Raw genomic sequence first — 14,807 nt, 5'->3', positions numbered from 1 at the left:
TTCAAATATTCGGCAGCTGGCATACATTTATGACAATTGTAGCATCCCACAATCATGTGATCACCGTTGGCAACCTTCACAGCGAAGTTAATGAGGAAGCTGGCAGGAAATCACAAGTTATAGGCATGTGATTTCATGCTTAATGACGATGGGTGATTTACTTTATAACCATGTTACCTGGAACTAACATAAGTTGTACTTTGTCATGTAATACATTGCTTTAAGATTGTGAATGATTGTTAATCCCAATTGTGGTTGGTGAAGACAGCTTTTGTTTATGTAGCATCCAGATTTTTAAACAATAATATTACATAGTATTATGAGAAATCTAGTCATTTTCCTAGCTGGTTTATGAATTCTGACACAATCAGTATGTTTCCATTTGTTAGACCTCGCTCTTTATGGGGAATGCAACAATTGTGTTCAGCTAAACTAAGTCCAGTGTTTTTTGTGAACCGAGCCATAGTTAATCTATACCAGAAACACACAATTGTTGTTCATAATTTCACAATATATAAGTCCATTTACATGCAGAAGTAATGGTCGTAAAGTCTTGTCTGCTGTTGCTTTGGGCAGTGGAGGTTTTTAAGGTACATTACAACTGGACCCCCAAAAGGTGCATTTTGTTTGTAAAAATGTGTGTTTGTGCCTTCAAGTCCGCTTTTGACTCCAGGTGACTGCCTGGATTACTACTCGGCAGTTTTCTTGGCAAAGTTTTTTAGAAGTGATTTGCCACTGACTTTCAAAGAATTGAGAGTGCTTAGTCCAAGGTCACCCACCTGGCTTTCTACTGAGGATGGCACATGAAATTGCACTCTCTGTTTCTAGCCTGGCCCCTTAACCACTACTTTCAGAAACCTTTAACATGAACCTTGAAACAAAGCCAGTGCAAAATAACGAAATAAACCAGAATTCAGTTGGGTAGAAAGCTCCAGTTAGCAAGTTTTGTTGCCCTCTGGATTTGTGGCAGCACCACTGGAGCCAGGAGCCTTTAAACTTACTGCCTTTTATCTGTGTCTTTCCCCAGAGGTTTGAATGGGAGTCTTCTCCACTTCTATCCCCAAAGAAGTAGGTAAGATTTGGAAAGGAGTGTTTAGCCCAAAGCCGCATGGCGAACCTGCTGGTAGACAAGAATTTGAACCCGTAGCACATTTCACATTGCGCTATGTGAGAAATATATCTTTAATTTTCACAAATGTTAAATCTTATTTCAGAATGATGTCTTTCAAAGCACAACAATTCTGCAGGGAATACTGGATGAACCTTGAGAAAAATCAGCGTTCTCTCTCTTAACTATTGCTGCTTCCCCATCCCCTCTTTTTTTTTTTTTTTTAGATTGTTAATCCACCTAAGGACCTGAAGAAACCACGTGGGAAGAAGTGCTTCTTCGTGAAGTTTTTTGGAACTGAAGACCAGTATGTACTTCTTTCCTTTTTTTCCCCTTTTATCTAGAAGAAAATAAAATAAACAATTTTATTTTTTTTTTGGTTAAACTTTGGATCCTTTGTAGAGAAGCTCTTTGGATCCTTTCTGGAGAAAGAGCTCACGTGCTAGAATTTCATATTTTTCTATTAAATTGTCTTAACCTCTCAGGCCAATAGAAAAAAAATGCTTTAGAGTCAATGATAAAGATGAATAACTGAATCTGGTCCACAGACGGATTCCCATCCGTTGGCTAGGAGATAACCAACCCAAAGAGAGCTTCCTTTCGATGAAGTTAGAATTGGGGAGTGTTCTTCTGAAGGGAGGAAGACATTTGACAAGTGTGAGGTCATTTCCAGCCTCTCCTTTCTCATTTCATATGACTCCTTGTTTTAGATAATTGAAAAAAAAAAACAGTTGGGAAGAGCAGTCAGATGGAGAAAGCCGGGCATTAGGCCCTGTAAGCAAGATGGGATTGTCTTTTGGCCTGTGTTGCATTGAAAATAAACAGCAGGTTCATAAGAATTTGATAGAAATCGATTTCATTGGCATGTTTGGAACAACATGCTTAGGGCCGTTTGTTCCATCATGGTTTCGACATCCCATCCCTGAACAACCAAAAAGATCTAATAAGTAATGAGGGAACTTTTCTTTTGGAGAGCTTGGAATTTTGTAAGATGGGATTTGGGGCAATTGTGAAAGTTTAATTTAGAATGACTACAGTCTGAGAAAACATGGTTTTAAATTCTTCAAACATGGGTTTATTCAATAAAAGTGAAAGGAGTGGGGGACTTTATTACTGTGTAGATTTATGGTATGATCTATAGGTTCAGCCCTTAGAATACCACAGTGTTAAATATTATTTCTAGTGAGCCAGATTACTCGATAATCTGTTGCTGCAAAGTAGTTTCATTTGTTTACAGCTTGTTAAGCCTTTGAAAGGCTGTTCAGCATGCTATATAACACCTTTTAAATGGAGAGTTCAGCACTCTCTTGCTTCAAAATGGGGGCTGCATCTGAAAGGCTATTTCGTAACCAGCACAGATTAGTGAACAGATTTGCAGCTGAGAAGGGTCAGTCTTTGGAAGTAAATTGTGCATAGCTCCGAATTCAACTTGGAAAAATCTTATCACTTGCTGTAGGAGATGACCGGAAATGTGGAGGTCTGGAAAATTAATGAATCGAGTCCTGTTCTCAGGAGAGCTCAGTAGGCCCAGCTATTTTAGTGGCATAAAATATAGTAATGGGAATTAAAATTCCAAAAACAAAAATGGATTTCTAGCTTCCACAGCAAATACATGTTTACTGAAGTTTCAGAAGCCAGGAAGACTACTACAGGTAATCCTGTCTATTTACAACAGGTTCATTTAGTGACCAGAGTTACAACAACATTTTAAAAAAGTGACTGCCATTTTTCACACAACTGTTGCAGCATCTCCATAGTCACGTGACCAAAATTCAGATGCTTGACAACTGGCCCGTATTTATGACGGTTGCAGTGTCCCTCTGTGTGTCTGTGTGTGTCATGGGAAGACAGATTCATTTAGCAACCATGTTACGAACTCAACAACTGCAATGACTCACATAACAACTGTGGGAGATTTAAAATGGAGCAAAACTCAGTTTTAACCAGGGTCTCGCTTAGCCATGGAAATTTTGGGCTCAGTTGTGGTTGTAAGCCGAGGACTACCTGTATTGGAAAACCAGCTGTGGAAAAGCAGATTAACAAACCTGGATGATGTCTTGGTTGCTTCTCTGAAACTGCAAAGGCAGGAGGCCTTGGGAGCATCTGTTAACCGAAGGAGGCTGTAGAGGAATTGGCTTTCTTTCATTCCTACTAGTCTCCCATTTTGGCACCGCAGCTTTGGTAATGGAGCCAACACACATGCTCTAGGTTTTATTCATGTATCTGCTAGATACATAATTAATACATGATTAATATTTCTCTCTCTCTTTCTCTCGCACGTGCATGATACATGTGCAGCACCGAAGCAAGCTTCTATCATAAGGGCCAAACAGCTTATTGATATTTTGGGGGTTGGAAATTTAGCAGAAGAAAGCTTGAGTTTAGTTTCAGTTAATCGATGCTATAAATTTCCCCCTGGGCTACATTTCATCTTTGCCGCAGTTCCAGTTTCCTGAAATGCCCTAGACCCAGTTCTGCATGATGATGAGATACCATTCCTATAGGGCTTCTGGGAAAGAAAAATCATACCTGCTTATCTATTAGAGGAGTTTGATCCTTTTTCACACACCCCAACCATATTTTGAGCCACCTAACACTTATTAAAGTGGTCCCATTTTCTCTCTCTGCTTGTGAATACTGCGGGGATTTGAAAAGAAGTGTGTCAGCTCAAGTTAATATAGGTAATCCTATCCTTGCTCATGGTCCTTCAGTGCCACCAGGAGGTCTCTTTTCCCTGTATGTGGCCCCAAATAAAAGCAAACGAACATTATGGGTTATGTTGTTATAGCAGCAGTTCCCAACCTTTGTGGCTTGGCGGCCTGGCTGTTTTGGGGGGCGGGGGGGCGCAGGGGAACTGGGCCATGTGAGTGGCGGGCCATCACACACTTGCAGCTCTTGCATGAGTGATGGCCGGCACATTTGCGCAGCTGGACTTGTACAAGTTGAACTACACACGCTCCAGCCAGCCACTCGTGTGGCCTAATTCTGAATAAGCCATGGCCCTGAGGTTGGGGACCCCATATTAAGGTAATACTACCATTGCCGCATATTCTGAATCACCGTTGAAGCTTCAGAGGGTATAACATGAATTGTTAAATAAACTAACAGTAAGATGGAAAAGTCTTCAGGGCTATTGGAGTGAATGTTAAGTCACAGAAGAAATTTTTGTTCATGCCTTCTCTGTGAATGAATTTCTGATACTTAGATACCTGCCAAAATAATAACCCTGACTGTACAAAGGAAATACAGATAATCCTTGACTTAATTACAGCAGCACTGAAAAAAATTGTCTTAGGTCGGTTTTTCACATTTATGACCGTTGCAGCCTCCCGATGGTCACATGATCAACATTCAGATACTTGGCAACTGACTCATAGGACGGTTGCAGTGTCCTGCGGTCACATGATCCACTTTTATGACCTGACAAGCAAATTCAATGGAGAATCCAAATTCACTTAACCATGTTACTAACTTAACCAATACAATGATTCCCTTAACAACTGTGGCAACAAAGGTGGTAAAATGGGGCAAACTCACTTAACAAATGTTTCACTTAGCAACAGAAATTTTGGGCTCAATTGTAGTCGTAACTTGTATCTGGGACCGCTCCACCCATTTGCTTAAATTGGTCACCACAAAACAAGCAGGAACAGGAAGGGAAGCAGAGCCTCAACTGAAAAATGAACAGTGATTATCCCTAAATCTTGTTTTAAAAGTGAAGCAGGAAAAAAGAATGATTTACAATTTAGAAAGTATGAAGGATAAATACATGTCGGTTTTATTTGCCCCGGGCAAATTCCATTCCTGAGGATTGCATACAGCTTAATACAATCATGTTATGATAATGGGGTGCCATATGTCTGGGTCAGCGTTGGCAGTGACCTTATGGAGAAAGGAGGGAAGGTTTTGATAGGGGACAGAAACATAGATTCCACCCCCACACACTGACTAAAAGAGACGCCATTGTCACTGAAGGTGATCGTTTTGTTCTGTTGACTACAAACAATGTGATTCTGGTTTCTTTTCACTAGTGCTTGGATTAAAGTGGAGCAGCTGAAACCTTACCATGCCCACAAAGAAGAAATGATCAAAATTAACAAAGGCAAGAGGTTCCAACAAGCTGTGGACGCAGTGGAAGAATTCCTCAAGAAAGGAAAAGGCAAGGACCAGGTAGGTGGCCCTTCAGGGAGCGGTGCCAACTTACCCTGTTCTTCGGAGTCATGGATGGGGCGAGCTCTTCGTACGGCCGTTTTGCTTTCTTCTCCAAAAAGGGATTGCATGTTTTTGTCTCTAGGGTTGTGGCTAGAGGATCGAAGTTAGGGTCACAGTTGCCGCCTTTGAAAGGTTGTTCATTTTCACCGCTGACGGTCCTGCCTTGGATTGATTTGGATCAAAGGAGATCGAAGGGTCACTTGATCCTAGGCACTTGGAGGTGTATATCTGCTGTTTGCACTCAGGAATTGGGACCTGGTTCTTCTTCAAAAGGAACTCCCGGTGTACTTTGAGCGTCTCTTGTTCAGTAGCTTAAACCTGTTAATTTTTATTTTTTATTTGGGGCCTTTGGCGCGCTTGAGACACCTGGCCAGACACCACTCGGGTTTGGTGAGTGTGGGGAAAATGAAACCGCTGCCAGCTGACGGCCCCGTCTTTTCCTCATCCTTCTGTTCTGTGATCTCTCAGGCGCCTTCTCATAACTCCGCTGAAGAGAAGAACCGGCGTAATTCCAGCGAAGAGAGGGGGAAGCACTCAGTGGGAGAGGAGAAACACAAAGCGGGGTTGTCAGAAAGGAAACGGAAAAAGCGAGCGTCTTCTGTGTCCTCTGAGAGAGGCTCGAAGTCCCCCCTGAAGAGAATGTACAAGCAAAGCCCCCGGAAGCGAGGGCGCCCTCCCAAAGATGAGAAGGTTTGTGTTTTGCTGCGCATTCCTTCCCGGGCTCCTGTGAGCTTGTCCAGAATGGAATGTAGTCCTAAAACAGCCATCCAGATGACTTCATTGTTGTGACCGTTTTGGAAAATTGCATGTCTTTAACCATTTGGGAACCTACCGCCTAATAATTCCATTCAGAGTCGTAATTAACTTGTATTAGCCAGCCCTTGTGCGTTACTATACCTGAAATGTTCTTTGACTTGTTAAAGTCAACAAGTGACATCGGGGCCTTCCATCTTGCCTCACACCAGCGGAGGAAATGGCGACAGAGTTTTTACCTTTGGTAGTTCCAGAGCACCTTCTGTTAACATCTCCATCTCATTTGTGTGTCTGATCCATCTCCAACTACATAAGGACAAGTGGCTTAAATTGTAGTGTGATAAGATGAAGAAACACTCCAGAAGTGAATGATTCCACCAGAAGACATCATATATATATATTTTTTTCCAATATTGGAGCTTTCTCCTCTCCCATGTTGTGGTGTGACTCATCCTTGGACATGTAGAGTTCACTTGTAGAACATTTGCCTCTTCTCTCCAAGATTTGGAACCTCTAGCTGGTGACTTTCTGAATGTAGTTGTAAACAGCGAAGTGGATAATGCTAGAATATACATTCTTTACTGGGTGCTGAACCTGAAGGTCGTTATGAAACAGGACAACCAAGATCCGCTAGAATTTCATACCACATATCCACAATCAAACTTTGTGCCACTCCTGTCTTCCACTGCCTTTTTTTTTTCAATTCCTAGTTGTGAATCTGCTTCTTCTGATTTGGGATTTAAATGCTGACCACTTTCAGAGGCAGTCTAATATCTTGCTGGCGACAGACTGAATTCCTGTCTTCAGTTACTTACAGTAGGGTTTGGAGTTTGCTTCATTGGGGCTTGTACTTTGGTTATACAGAGATTGTTCTTCTCTCTTAACCTGACATTTTGCCTATTATTACTGTGTGGTTCATCAGTGGTGGTGTTTGCTTTGGAATTGTGAACGAAGCTTTTAGACCTTAATCTGGAAGAACGGAAACCTGCTAAAGATTGAGTAATTAGTGGCTAGGGTTGTTTTGTTTTTAACAATGTTAACAATAATCAACGTACCTTCAAGGATGATGAAGATGGTGATTTTGAGGGCTTTTGCCTGTATTTCTTTTCCAAAGTGAAAAGCGTGGCAGAGAAATTGTCATGAGAGTCTTTAAGTATTCTGGGAAATGAATAAAATGGCATTTTCTTCTTTTCTCTCTCCAGCCCTGAGATCTCTTTTATAAGGCATTCAGTCATGCATATGCTAGATTCCATTAGTCTCTGTCTTGTGATGCCTTAGTAATCTGCTTTCTTGATGCTTCTCATATTCAATTGTCATCCCTGCATAACTTCCTGCTTTGAGACTTTGTGGAAGGATATTTTCAAACTCCATTGCATGAAAGACAGCCTAACATGAATCCTGATTGTAGAGAAAACACCTGGAATGCATAAAAGAAAATTAGAGGTAGTGATGATGATGGTGGTGGTGGCGGCGGCGGCGGTGGCTGTTAGCAATTCTGGTTCCTGAGTTGTCTTGGTAACAAAAATTGCCTAGGTTGTGGTCGTTGGATCTCGTTGAGTGGTATAATATGAAAGTGGGTTTCAAAGGGTGGTGGAAAATACATCATTAAGAGTTCTGTAGAGGAGAAGAGTATTAAGATACCAAATAGCTTTTTGCTTGTAAAACAGTGGACCTAGAGGTTTGTAAGAACAGAGGCCAGATGCCTGGATTTGTTGTACTGCTGTTATTGCTTAGTTATTCCTAGCTGATAAGAATGTTCTATGTATATTCCTCCTAAAATTTGAAGTAATGCGAAGTAGCCTTCTCCAACTTAGGCTGCCAGAACATACCTGTTTCAACACCTAGAATTCTCACTGTATTATTGGCTGGAAAATTTGTGGGGTTGAAAGCCACAAATCCAGAAAACAGGCAGGTAGGGGGAAATTGCTAGAGAATACAAAGTCGCTCCCATTAGGTTTTGAAAAGGAATTTATTTTTTTGAAAAATACTTTGCTTTTCAGTCATTCAAATTATTCTGTCTCCAGGGCGTAGCATGTTTTCGAAGAAAGATGATTAGAGCATAACCAAAATAGGCAGTTCAATTTAAGGCAAATGCCTGGCAAAATGAAAAAAAAAGATTACTGGACAAAGATTTTCAGTAACCTGGATGCCAAAAGCTTTGACTCATATTTCAGGGTTTTCAACAGGCAGAAGATTTGTGAAGTGAAAACTATATCCCACTACAGAAATAATGATTGAGCCCCATTAGGAAGAAGACAGGGTAATTCTGGAGACAGGGTAGAACACATTCAAGCTTGTTCTTTTGCGTTCCCAATATATACACGTTATATTTTTCTCCAGGGCAGCTGGGCATAATGATACAAAATGACATCCATCTAAGGGCTCAAGTTAAACCCAACATGAAAATGAAATAAAATGTAATTTTATATACATATATCTACATATGTTTTAGCACTGTTAAAAACTGGATCTATAACAGCTTATGTTGCACTGTTTTCAAGTGCTGACTTAGGATAGCCATAAAATGAATTTAAGTACTGCATTTAAGAAAGGGGAAAGAAGAACACTGCATGTAAATGCATAGATGGCAACTTAACATATATCTCTGTAGCTTTGTGGTACTACATGTGCTTATTCTTTATGCTTGCTGTTGTTTACAAGAGAGGAATGGAAACTGTGCCGACATTATATATATATATGTATGTGTGTGTATGTATGTATGTATGTATGTGTATATATATATATATATATATATATATATTTGTTTTCTGAGGTTCTCTGGGTATTTATATGTGGATCTTTGGTTGTTGGGTTTCTCAGCGTAAGATTCGAAGTATCTAGGCAACGTTTCGATGAAGTCTCATTCATCATCTTCAGGCTTCTGTCTCCGGCTCTGTGCCGGAGACAGAAGCCTGAAGATGATGAATGAGACTTCATCGAAACGCTTGCCTAGATACTTCAATCTTACGGAGAAAACCCAACAACCAAAGATCACACATATATATATATATATATATATATATATATATATATATATATATTTGTTTTATATATATATCAGCTTTGTTTCCAGCTTATTGCAGTATGTATAATTGTAGGCCAACCACTCCCAGTTTTCTTCTTGATAACATTTTCTTCCAACTTAATTGCTTCCCAAGATGGATTGCATATATAGATTTGGGGATTCTACAGATGGAACTCATCACTGGTCTATATTCTCCACAGGACACGACAATTCCTGAGTCAAGCACAGTCAAGAAAATGATGACTGGCACCATGGCTGGCTTTAAGTGGCCACAGAGTGTAAGCGAGGTGATTTTAATTCTTTACATATTTCTCAGAAGAAGCAACAATTCAGCTCTTGGTGTATTGTGTGTGTGTGTGAGAGAGAGAGAGAGGGAGAGAATGAATATTCAAGCGATACAGGTAGTCCTCGACTTACAACAGTTCATTTAGTAACCATTTGAAGTTACAACAGCACTGAAAAAAGTGACTTAAGACCGTTTCTCACACAACCGTCCCCACAGTCACATGATAAACCTTTGGACGCTTGGCAACAGGTGGCAGCGTCCCAGGTAACGTCACGTAATCCCCTTTAATGACCTGACGAGCAAAATCAGTGGGGGAAGAAGCCAGATTCACTTAAGAACCCGTGTTGCTAACTCAGCAACTGCAGTGATTCACTGAACAACTGTGGCAAGTGAGGTCATAAAATAGGACAAAGCTCACTTAACAATTGTCTTGCTTAGCAACAGAAATTTTTGACTTTGTGGTGTTAAGTTGTGGATTACCTGTACTGAAATCCTTACATCTGGTGATTGAAATCTTGCCTTGGAAGGTCTTTGAAGTACGTACATAATATGTTAAAATCATCTGTTACCTGTACTTTGTTCAGTGTCACTTGCTGCTTCCTAAGAATGCTTGAGATAACAGCTTAGAAGCCAATAATTTAAATCTGTTCCTTTTAAGTTAGAAAATGTTTTCTTAGCCTATATAAGAAGGTAGTTTATACAAACGATCCATTTTCAGGCATTCTTCTGTGTAGCTGCATGGATGCTTTTCAGCCAACTCTTAGTATTTTTTCTTATTAGTTACATTCCATATCCTGACTTTTTCATGTATTTATCCCCATCAAGTGCATGATATTTACATTTGTCCCGAAGTAAGCAAGGAACTTTCCGAAAAGGCACCAAAGACTTCCATCAGAATCTGGTGCCTGAAACCCATTTGTAGTGTGTATAGATGCTTTTTCAAGACTTGATGTTTCATTGCGTTGGTTTCTCAATTTGTTCCTTTGCCGTTAACAGCCTGTGAAAGATGGTGACCCTCATTTCCACCACTTCCTGCTTAGCCAAACTGAAAAGGTGAGCAAAATAAAATAAATTGAAATTTAGGCCGATACATGGTTTGGGAAGGGTGGATAGGCAGAGTGGTGGTTCCTATTTTAAATAAACCATGGATTAGTCAAAACAGAAAACCAGAAATCCAGGGAGTTCTGGGGGTGGAAGTCCACACATCTTCAAGTTGTTACAGTTGAGAAACGCTGGTGTATAGGATACAGTTTTGAGCAGGAAGCAGAGAGGTTCATTTTTATTTCCCTTCAGCTGCAGAAATCCAGTAAATTATATGGGGCCACACACACTTTCTTAATCAACCACAGAGGATTGTTGTGGGGAATATTGTTAAAAGAAGCATTGCCGATGGCACCTCGAACTCCTAAATGAGAGGCAAGATATAAATCTAATTAAAAATGCAAAGGCTTTTTAAAAAGAGAATCTAAGCGCGTCTGTATTCTGGATCTACAGCCTTTGTTCTGTCCCACCTAATTTGCTATCTTTACCATCACCCTATTTCAGGATGTGACTTCTACTTTTATGAGGCCTCTCAACTGTTATTTCTCAAAGTGTTTAGTGGGGAGAAATTCCTTGCTTGTCCACAATAATGTGACTGTTTGGGTGAATGGGGCACCTTAGCCTACAGCTGAGTTGAGACCGGTTCCTCTACAATGTGAGCTTTTCTCTTTTCCACACAGCCAACAGTTTGCTATCAGGCCATCACAAAGAAGCTGAAGGTGTGTGAAGAGGTACAGAAGAGTTTGCTTTTGATTTCCCTTCATTGATCAGATCATTCCCATTTTGCTAAGGCGAACTTGATCACTGACAGGGCTGTGTTCTTCCGTAGGAAACTGGGTCCACTTCTATCCAGGCAGCAGACAGCACGGCTATCAATGGCAGCATTACTCCTACAGACAAGAAGTAAGACAGGCTTTCTTTCTTTCTTTCTTTCTTTCTTTCTTTCTTTCTTTCTTTCTCTCTCTCTCTCTCTCTCTCTCTCTCTCTCTCTCTCTTTCCCCCTCCCTCCCTCCTATTTTCTTTCTTTTTCTCTCTCTCTCCCTCTCCTTCCCTCCTTCTTTTTCTCTCCCTCATTTTCTTTCTTTCTCTTCAGAATGAAAAGCCTTCTCCCTCCCTCCCTTCCTTCCTTCCTTCCTTCCTTCCTTCCTTCCTTCCTTCCTTCCTGTAAATTGCTTTCATGCCAGCTGGCTGAACTTCAAGAAGTTGCGTGCATAAAATGAGAATGAATTCTCCCTCCCCCGCCCGCCGAACCCTGCCATGACCAATGGTTGAAATTGCTAAAGTAGTGAAAAATAAAATTGCCCAGAGGCTCCCTCACGATCCAGTGAATTTCCTTTTGGATCTAAGTGCTTTGTCTAAAACAAAACAAAAAATCCCAGCCTCTTTTCATGGTACACTTCATTGCAAGAATCTGGTGGGAATGGTCTTGGAGTTACAGTGAGAAATCCCACCCCTCCAAATGGCTCTTGAGCCACCAGAAAGGACAGGAAGAGGCAGGACTTTTGAATATTCCAGGAAGGGCCCCCTGTGGCATATCTGCCTCCAGACCCTCCTTGTGCTTCCCCCTCTCCTCGAGTGACAGGAGAGCCCCAGTCGCACTTCCTGTCATGCTGTCAGAAGCAATTTCCCTCCAGCTCCGCTCAGAGCAAGCTGTGGCCTGCTTGTCGCTGCAGCCGTCTCAGGATGTCAGCCCTTTGCATGTGCTGAAGGGAAACAAACTTTAACAATGAAGGCATTCAGGTAAACCCTCAAACCCTAGCAACTCTTCAGCTGTCCTGACGTTTTCCTTTAGCTTTGCAGGATGCTCATGGGTGACGTGGTTAGGAATTGGCTTTCCTCAAATCACCTCTATGAGAGGTGACAGCAAAGGGGGGAAGCTGACCTCCTTTTTTTTTTTGCAGGTTCCCTAAAGTAGTTTTAATTGTTCTTTTCTGGAGTCTGGTAGTCGTTCTATTTTATTTTTAAAAAATGTACATAAAACATTCTTAACCACAAGCGCTCTTGGATAAGAGTTCCGCTTGTTAGCAGTGGCTTTCTTATTCATAAGCCCAGAAGTGCTGATAACTGGGATAGTAAGGCTTGAAAGAAGGTTCTACATTACTAGATAATGGTGCACCGCATCATGCTACACCACACTGGGCTTTTAGTGTGTTGCTTACACAGCTGCCGGTGTGCATAGTCCTCTATAGCAGGGGTGTCTCTAACCTTGGCAACTTTAAGCCTTGGAGGACTTCAACTCCCAGAATTCCCCAGCCAAGGTTGGAGACCCCCCCCTGCTCTATAGTGTGGGATCTTTTAGAAAGGAGTCCTGCGAGAGGGTTGAAAACTTCCTGTCTCTTGGGAGCAATTGTCTCTCTGGATGCCACATACTGACTTCTGCAACAAGCATTTGAGCAGAATTAGATCCCAAACTAGGTGAGGCCACCCACTGTCTGGTTCTGGCCTCCTTTCCCCATTTCTTTTGTTCATGGAAAAATGAGTAGGAAAAGAAGACCCAGGTCTTGCCAAAAGCCCAGTCTCAGGGCCTGCAGTAGTGCCACAGGTGAGTTGAGGCAAAGGGGAAAAGGAAACCGCCCCCCCGATGGAAATAAATACCTTTTATGGCCATTTGCTTGCTGATTGTTGTCGCATAGAGCAAGCTGTGTGATCAGTTTGGAACTGAGAGTAATAGATTTCCCTTGGTTTATCCTTGTGCATCATTCTACTTGTTAACTCTGCCTCCGTTTCCCTGCGTCTTGATTTTGTGAGGTTTGGGGCAGGGGGAAACGTGCCTGCAGATTTTCCCTGCGCAGCGGCCCGCTCTCACCGCCTTCTTTCCTACGCAGGATCGGATTCCTTGGTCTTGGCCTGATGGGGAGCGGCATTGTCTCCAATTTAATAAAAATGGGTCACACCGTCACGGTCTGGAATCGGACAGCTGAGAAGGTAAGTTCCACTTCTAGTAAGAAATAAAAGAGTCTTCTGTCAAGGGGGACGAAGCCACAGACCCAATCAAGGAATGCCTTTTGAATTGCTGAGGGTCACCCAAGCCTGAGATCATGAGAAAACTTCTCCATTCACGAGATGTGAGAAATGGACAACGATATTCTCATCTCTTCTGTGACATTCTTTTCATACCGAACGATGGACTATGGGCTTGGCTTTATCGGAGAAGTAAGAACGCAGAGAGCCAGTTTGGTTAAAGCATCAGGCTAGAATCTGGGGAGTTCTAGTCCCACCCTAGGCCTAAAGCCAGCTGAGTGACCGTGAGCTAGTTCCCCCCCTCAGCCCAAGGAAAGGAGGACCAACCACTTCTGAAAAACCTTGCCAAGGAAATTGCAAGGGCTTGTCCAGGCAGCCAGCGCCAGGAGTCAGCGCTGACTCAAAAGCACCCACTCACTAGAAAGAGAAAAGACAGTGAACTAAAATGGATGCTTTCTGACCCACCACATTTGAAATGTTTCTAAGATGGGCTTCTGAACGTGGTAATTGGTTTGACAGCGCCAGCTTACGTTATCGCCAAGATCCTTGTAGCTATGGTAACATTTCCATTCCCTCCATTTCGTGGCCCCACCCTCCACCCCCATTTTGTGCTATTTTTGTGGCTGAAAGCAGAAGCTCTGACTTAGGATAGCTCCAATAGCTATGACCACATCGGTTTAGCGCCATATTTCCACCCCCCAAAAAATTCTGTTAAGGGTTTTTGTGAGCCTAGGGGACAGGATGAGGCGGTTGGCATCCCTTAAGACCCTCATAATTAGGAGATCATCTAAGGAAAAGCCTGCTATGCCATCTAGAATGATAATGCCACAGCAACAGCTGCCTAAGAAAAGACCTGTGTCGTTTGGGATAGAGCAGCAATGTCACCTTATTTACCCCTTTGGCGTTACTCCAATCCAATAGGTGTCCAAGCCCCTGCTTGTCAATCCAAAGATTGATGGGTGGGATTGGACCCAGGGTCCAGTGCTTTAGTGTCAGAACTGAACCTCTGTGCCATTTCCAGCAGGTAACAGAAAGCTGCCTTCTTGGATCAGCAAGAGTCTGGAGCCCTTTCATAGTTGCTGTTAGACAAAGTTAACCTAGCTGTTGCTGCAGCTAAGGACCTAGACGTAGACTTCCTCGGCCCTGATAAGTTCTATGTGGCTTGCTCTATCCTTGCAAAACACCCAGTAAGCACATCTCCAAAGATACGGTATAACAGCCTTTCTAGAAAGCAGAGAAGGGATTTCTTTGTTATCCTGGCAAGCTTCGCTAATTCTCTTCGCTTTGGTTCAGGTGAAGTTACCTGATCCAAGAAGATAGCCTTCTGTTGCCTGCTGGAAATGGCAGAACTTTCTTCCGACCCAGACCTAATTTCCTGGGATTGAAACTAGTTGGGATAGTCTCCCAACTATGTAGGCTTT

The 14,807-nt window shown here is 42.1% G+C and overlaps 1 protein-coding gene across 9 annotated transcripts in view; it reads left to right on the top strand.

The window, feature by feature from the left end:
* The window catches only part of GLYR1 (glyoxylate reductase 1 homolog), a 33,026-nt gene that overhangs the window by 6,656 nt on the left and 11,563 nt on the right, over window positions 1-14,807 (top strand). For 2 of the 9 annotated variants that reach the window (XM_087912505.1, XM_026704142.2), the window contains exons 3-10: window positions 1,336-1,415; window positions 5,140-5,278; window positions 5,789-6,010; window positions 9,299-9,385; window positions 10,381-10,437; window positions 11,106-11,156; window positions 11,255-11,328; window positions 13,251-13,350. In XM_087912505.1, the coding sequence (XP_087768631.1) occupies window positions 1,336-1,415; window positions 5,140-5,278; window positions 5,789-6,010; window positions 9,299-9,385; window positions 10,381-10,437; window positions 11,106-11,156; window positions 11,255-11,328; window positions 13,251-13,350 (810 nt within the window). The remainder of the gene's footprint in view (window positions 1-1,335; window positions 1,416-5,139; window positions 5,279-5,788; window positions 6,011-9,298; window positions 9,386-10,380; window positions 10,438-11,105; window positions 11,157-11,254; window positions 11,329-13,250; window positions 13,351-14,807) is intronic. The other 7 variants (XM_087912508.1, XM_087912506.1, XM_087912507.1 and 4 more) reach the window with 7 other exon arrangements.

Source organism: Pseudonaja textilis, chromosome 14, assembly GCF_049901715.1.
Source record: "Pseudonaja textilis isolate UNSWEBS1 chromosome 14, rPseTex1.2, whole genome shotgun sequence".
NCBI classification, from domain to species: Eukaryota; Metazoa; Chordata; class Lepidosauria; order Squamata; family Elapidae; genus Pseudonaja; species Pseudonaja textilis.
The sequence above is the reverse complement of the archived record's forward strand: the minus strand, read 5'-3'. Positions and strand labels throughout refer to the sequence as shown.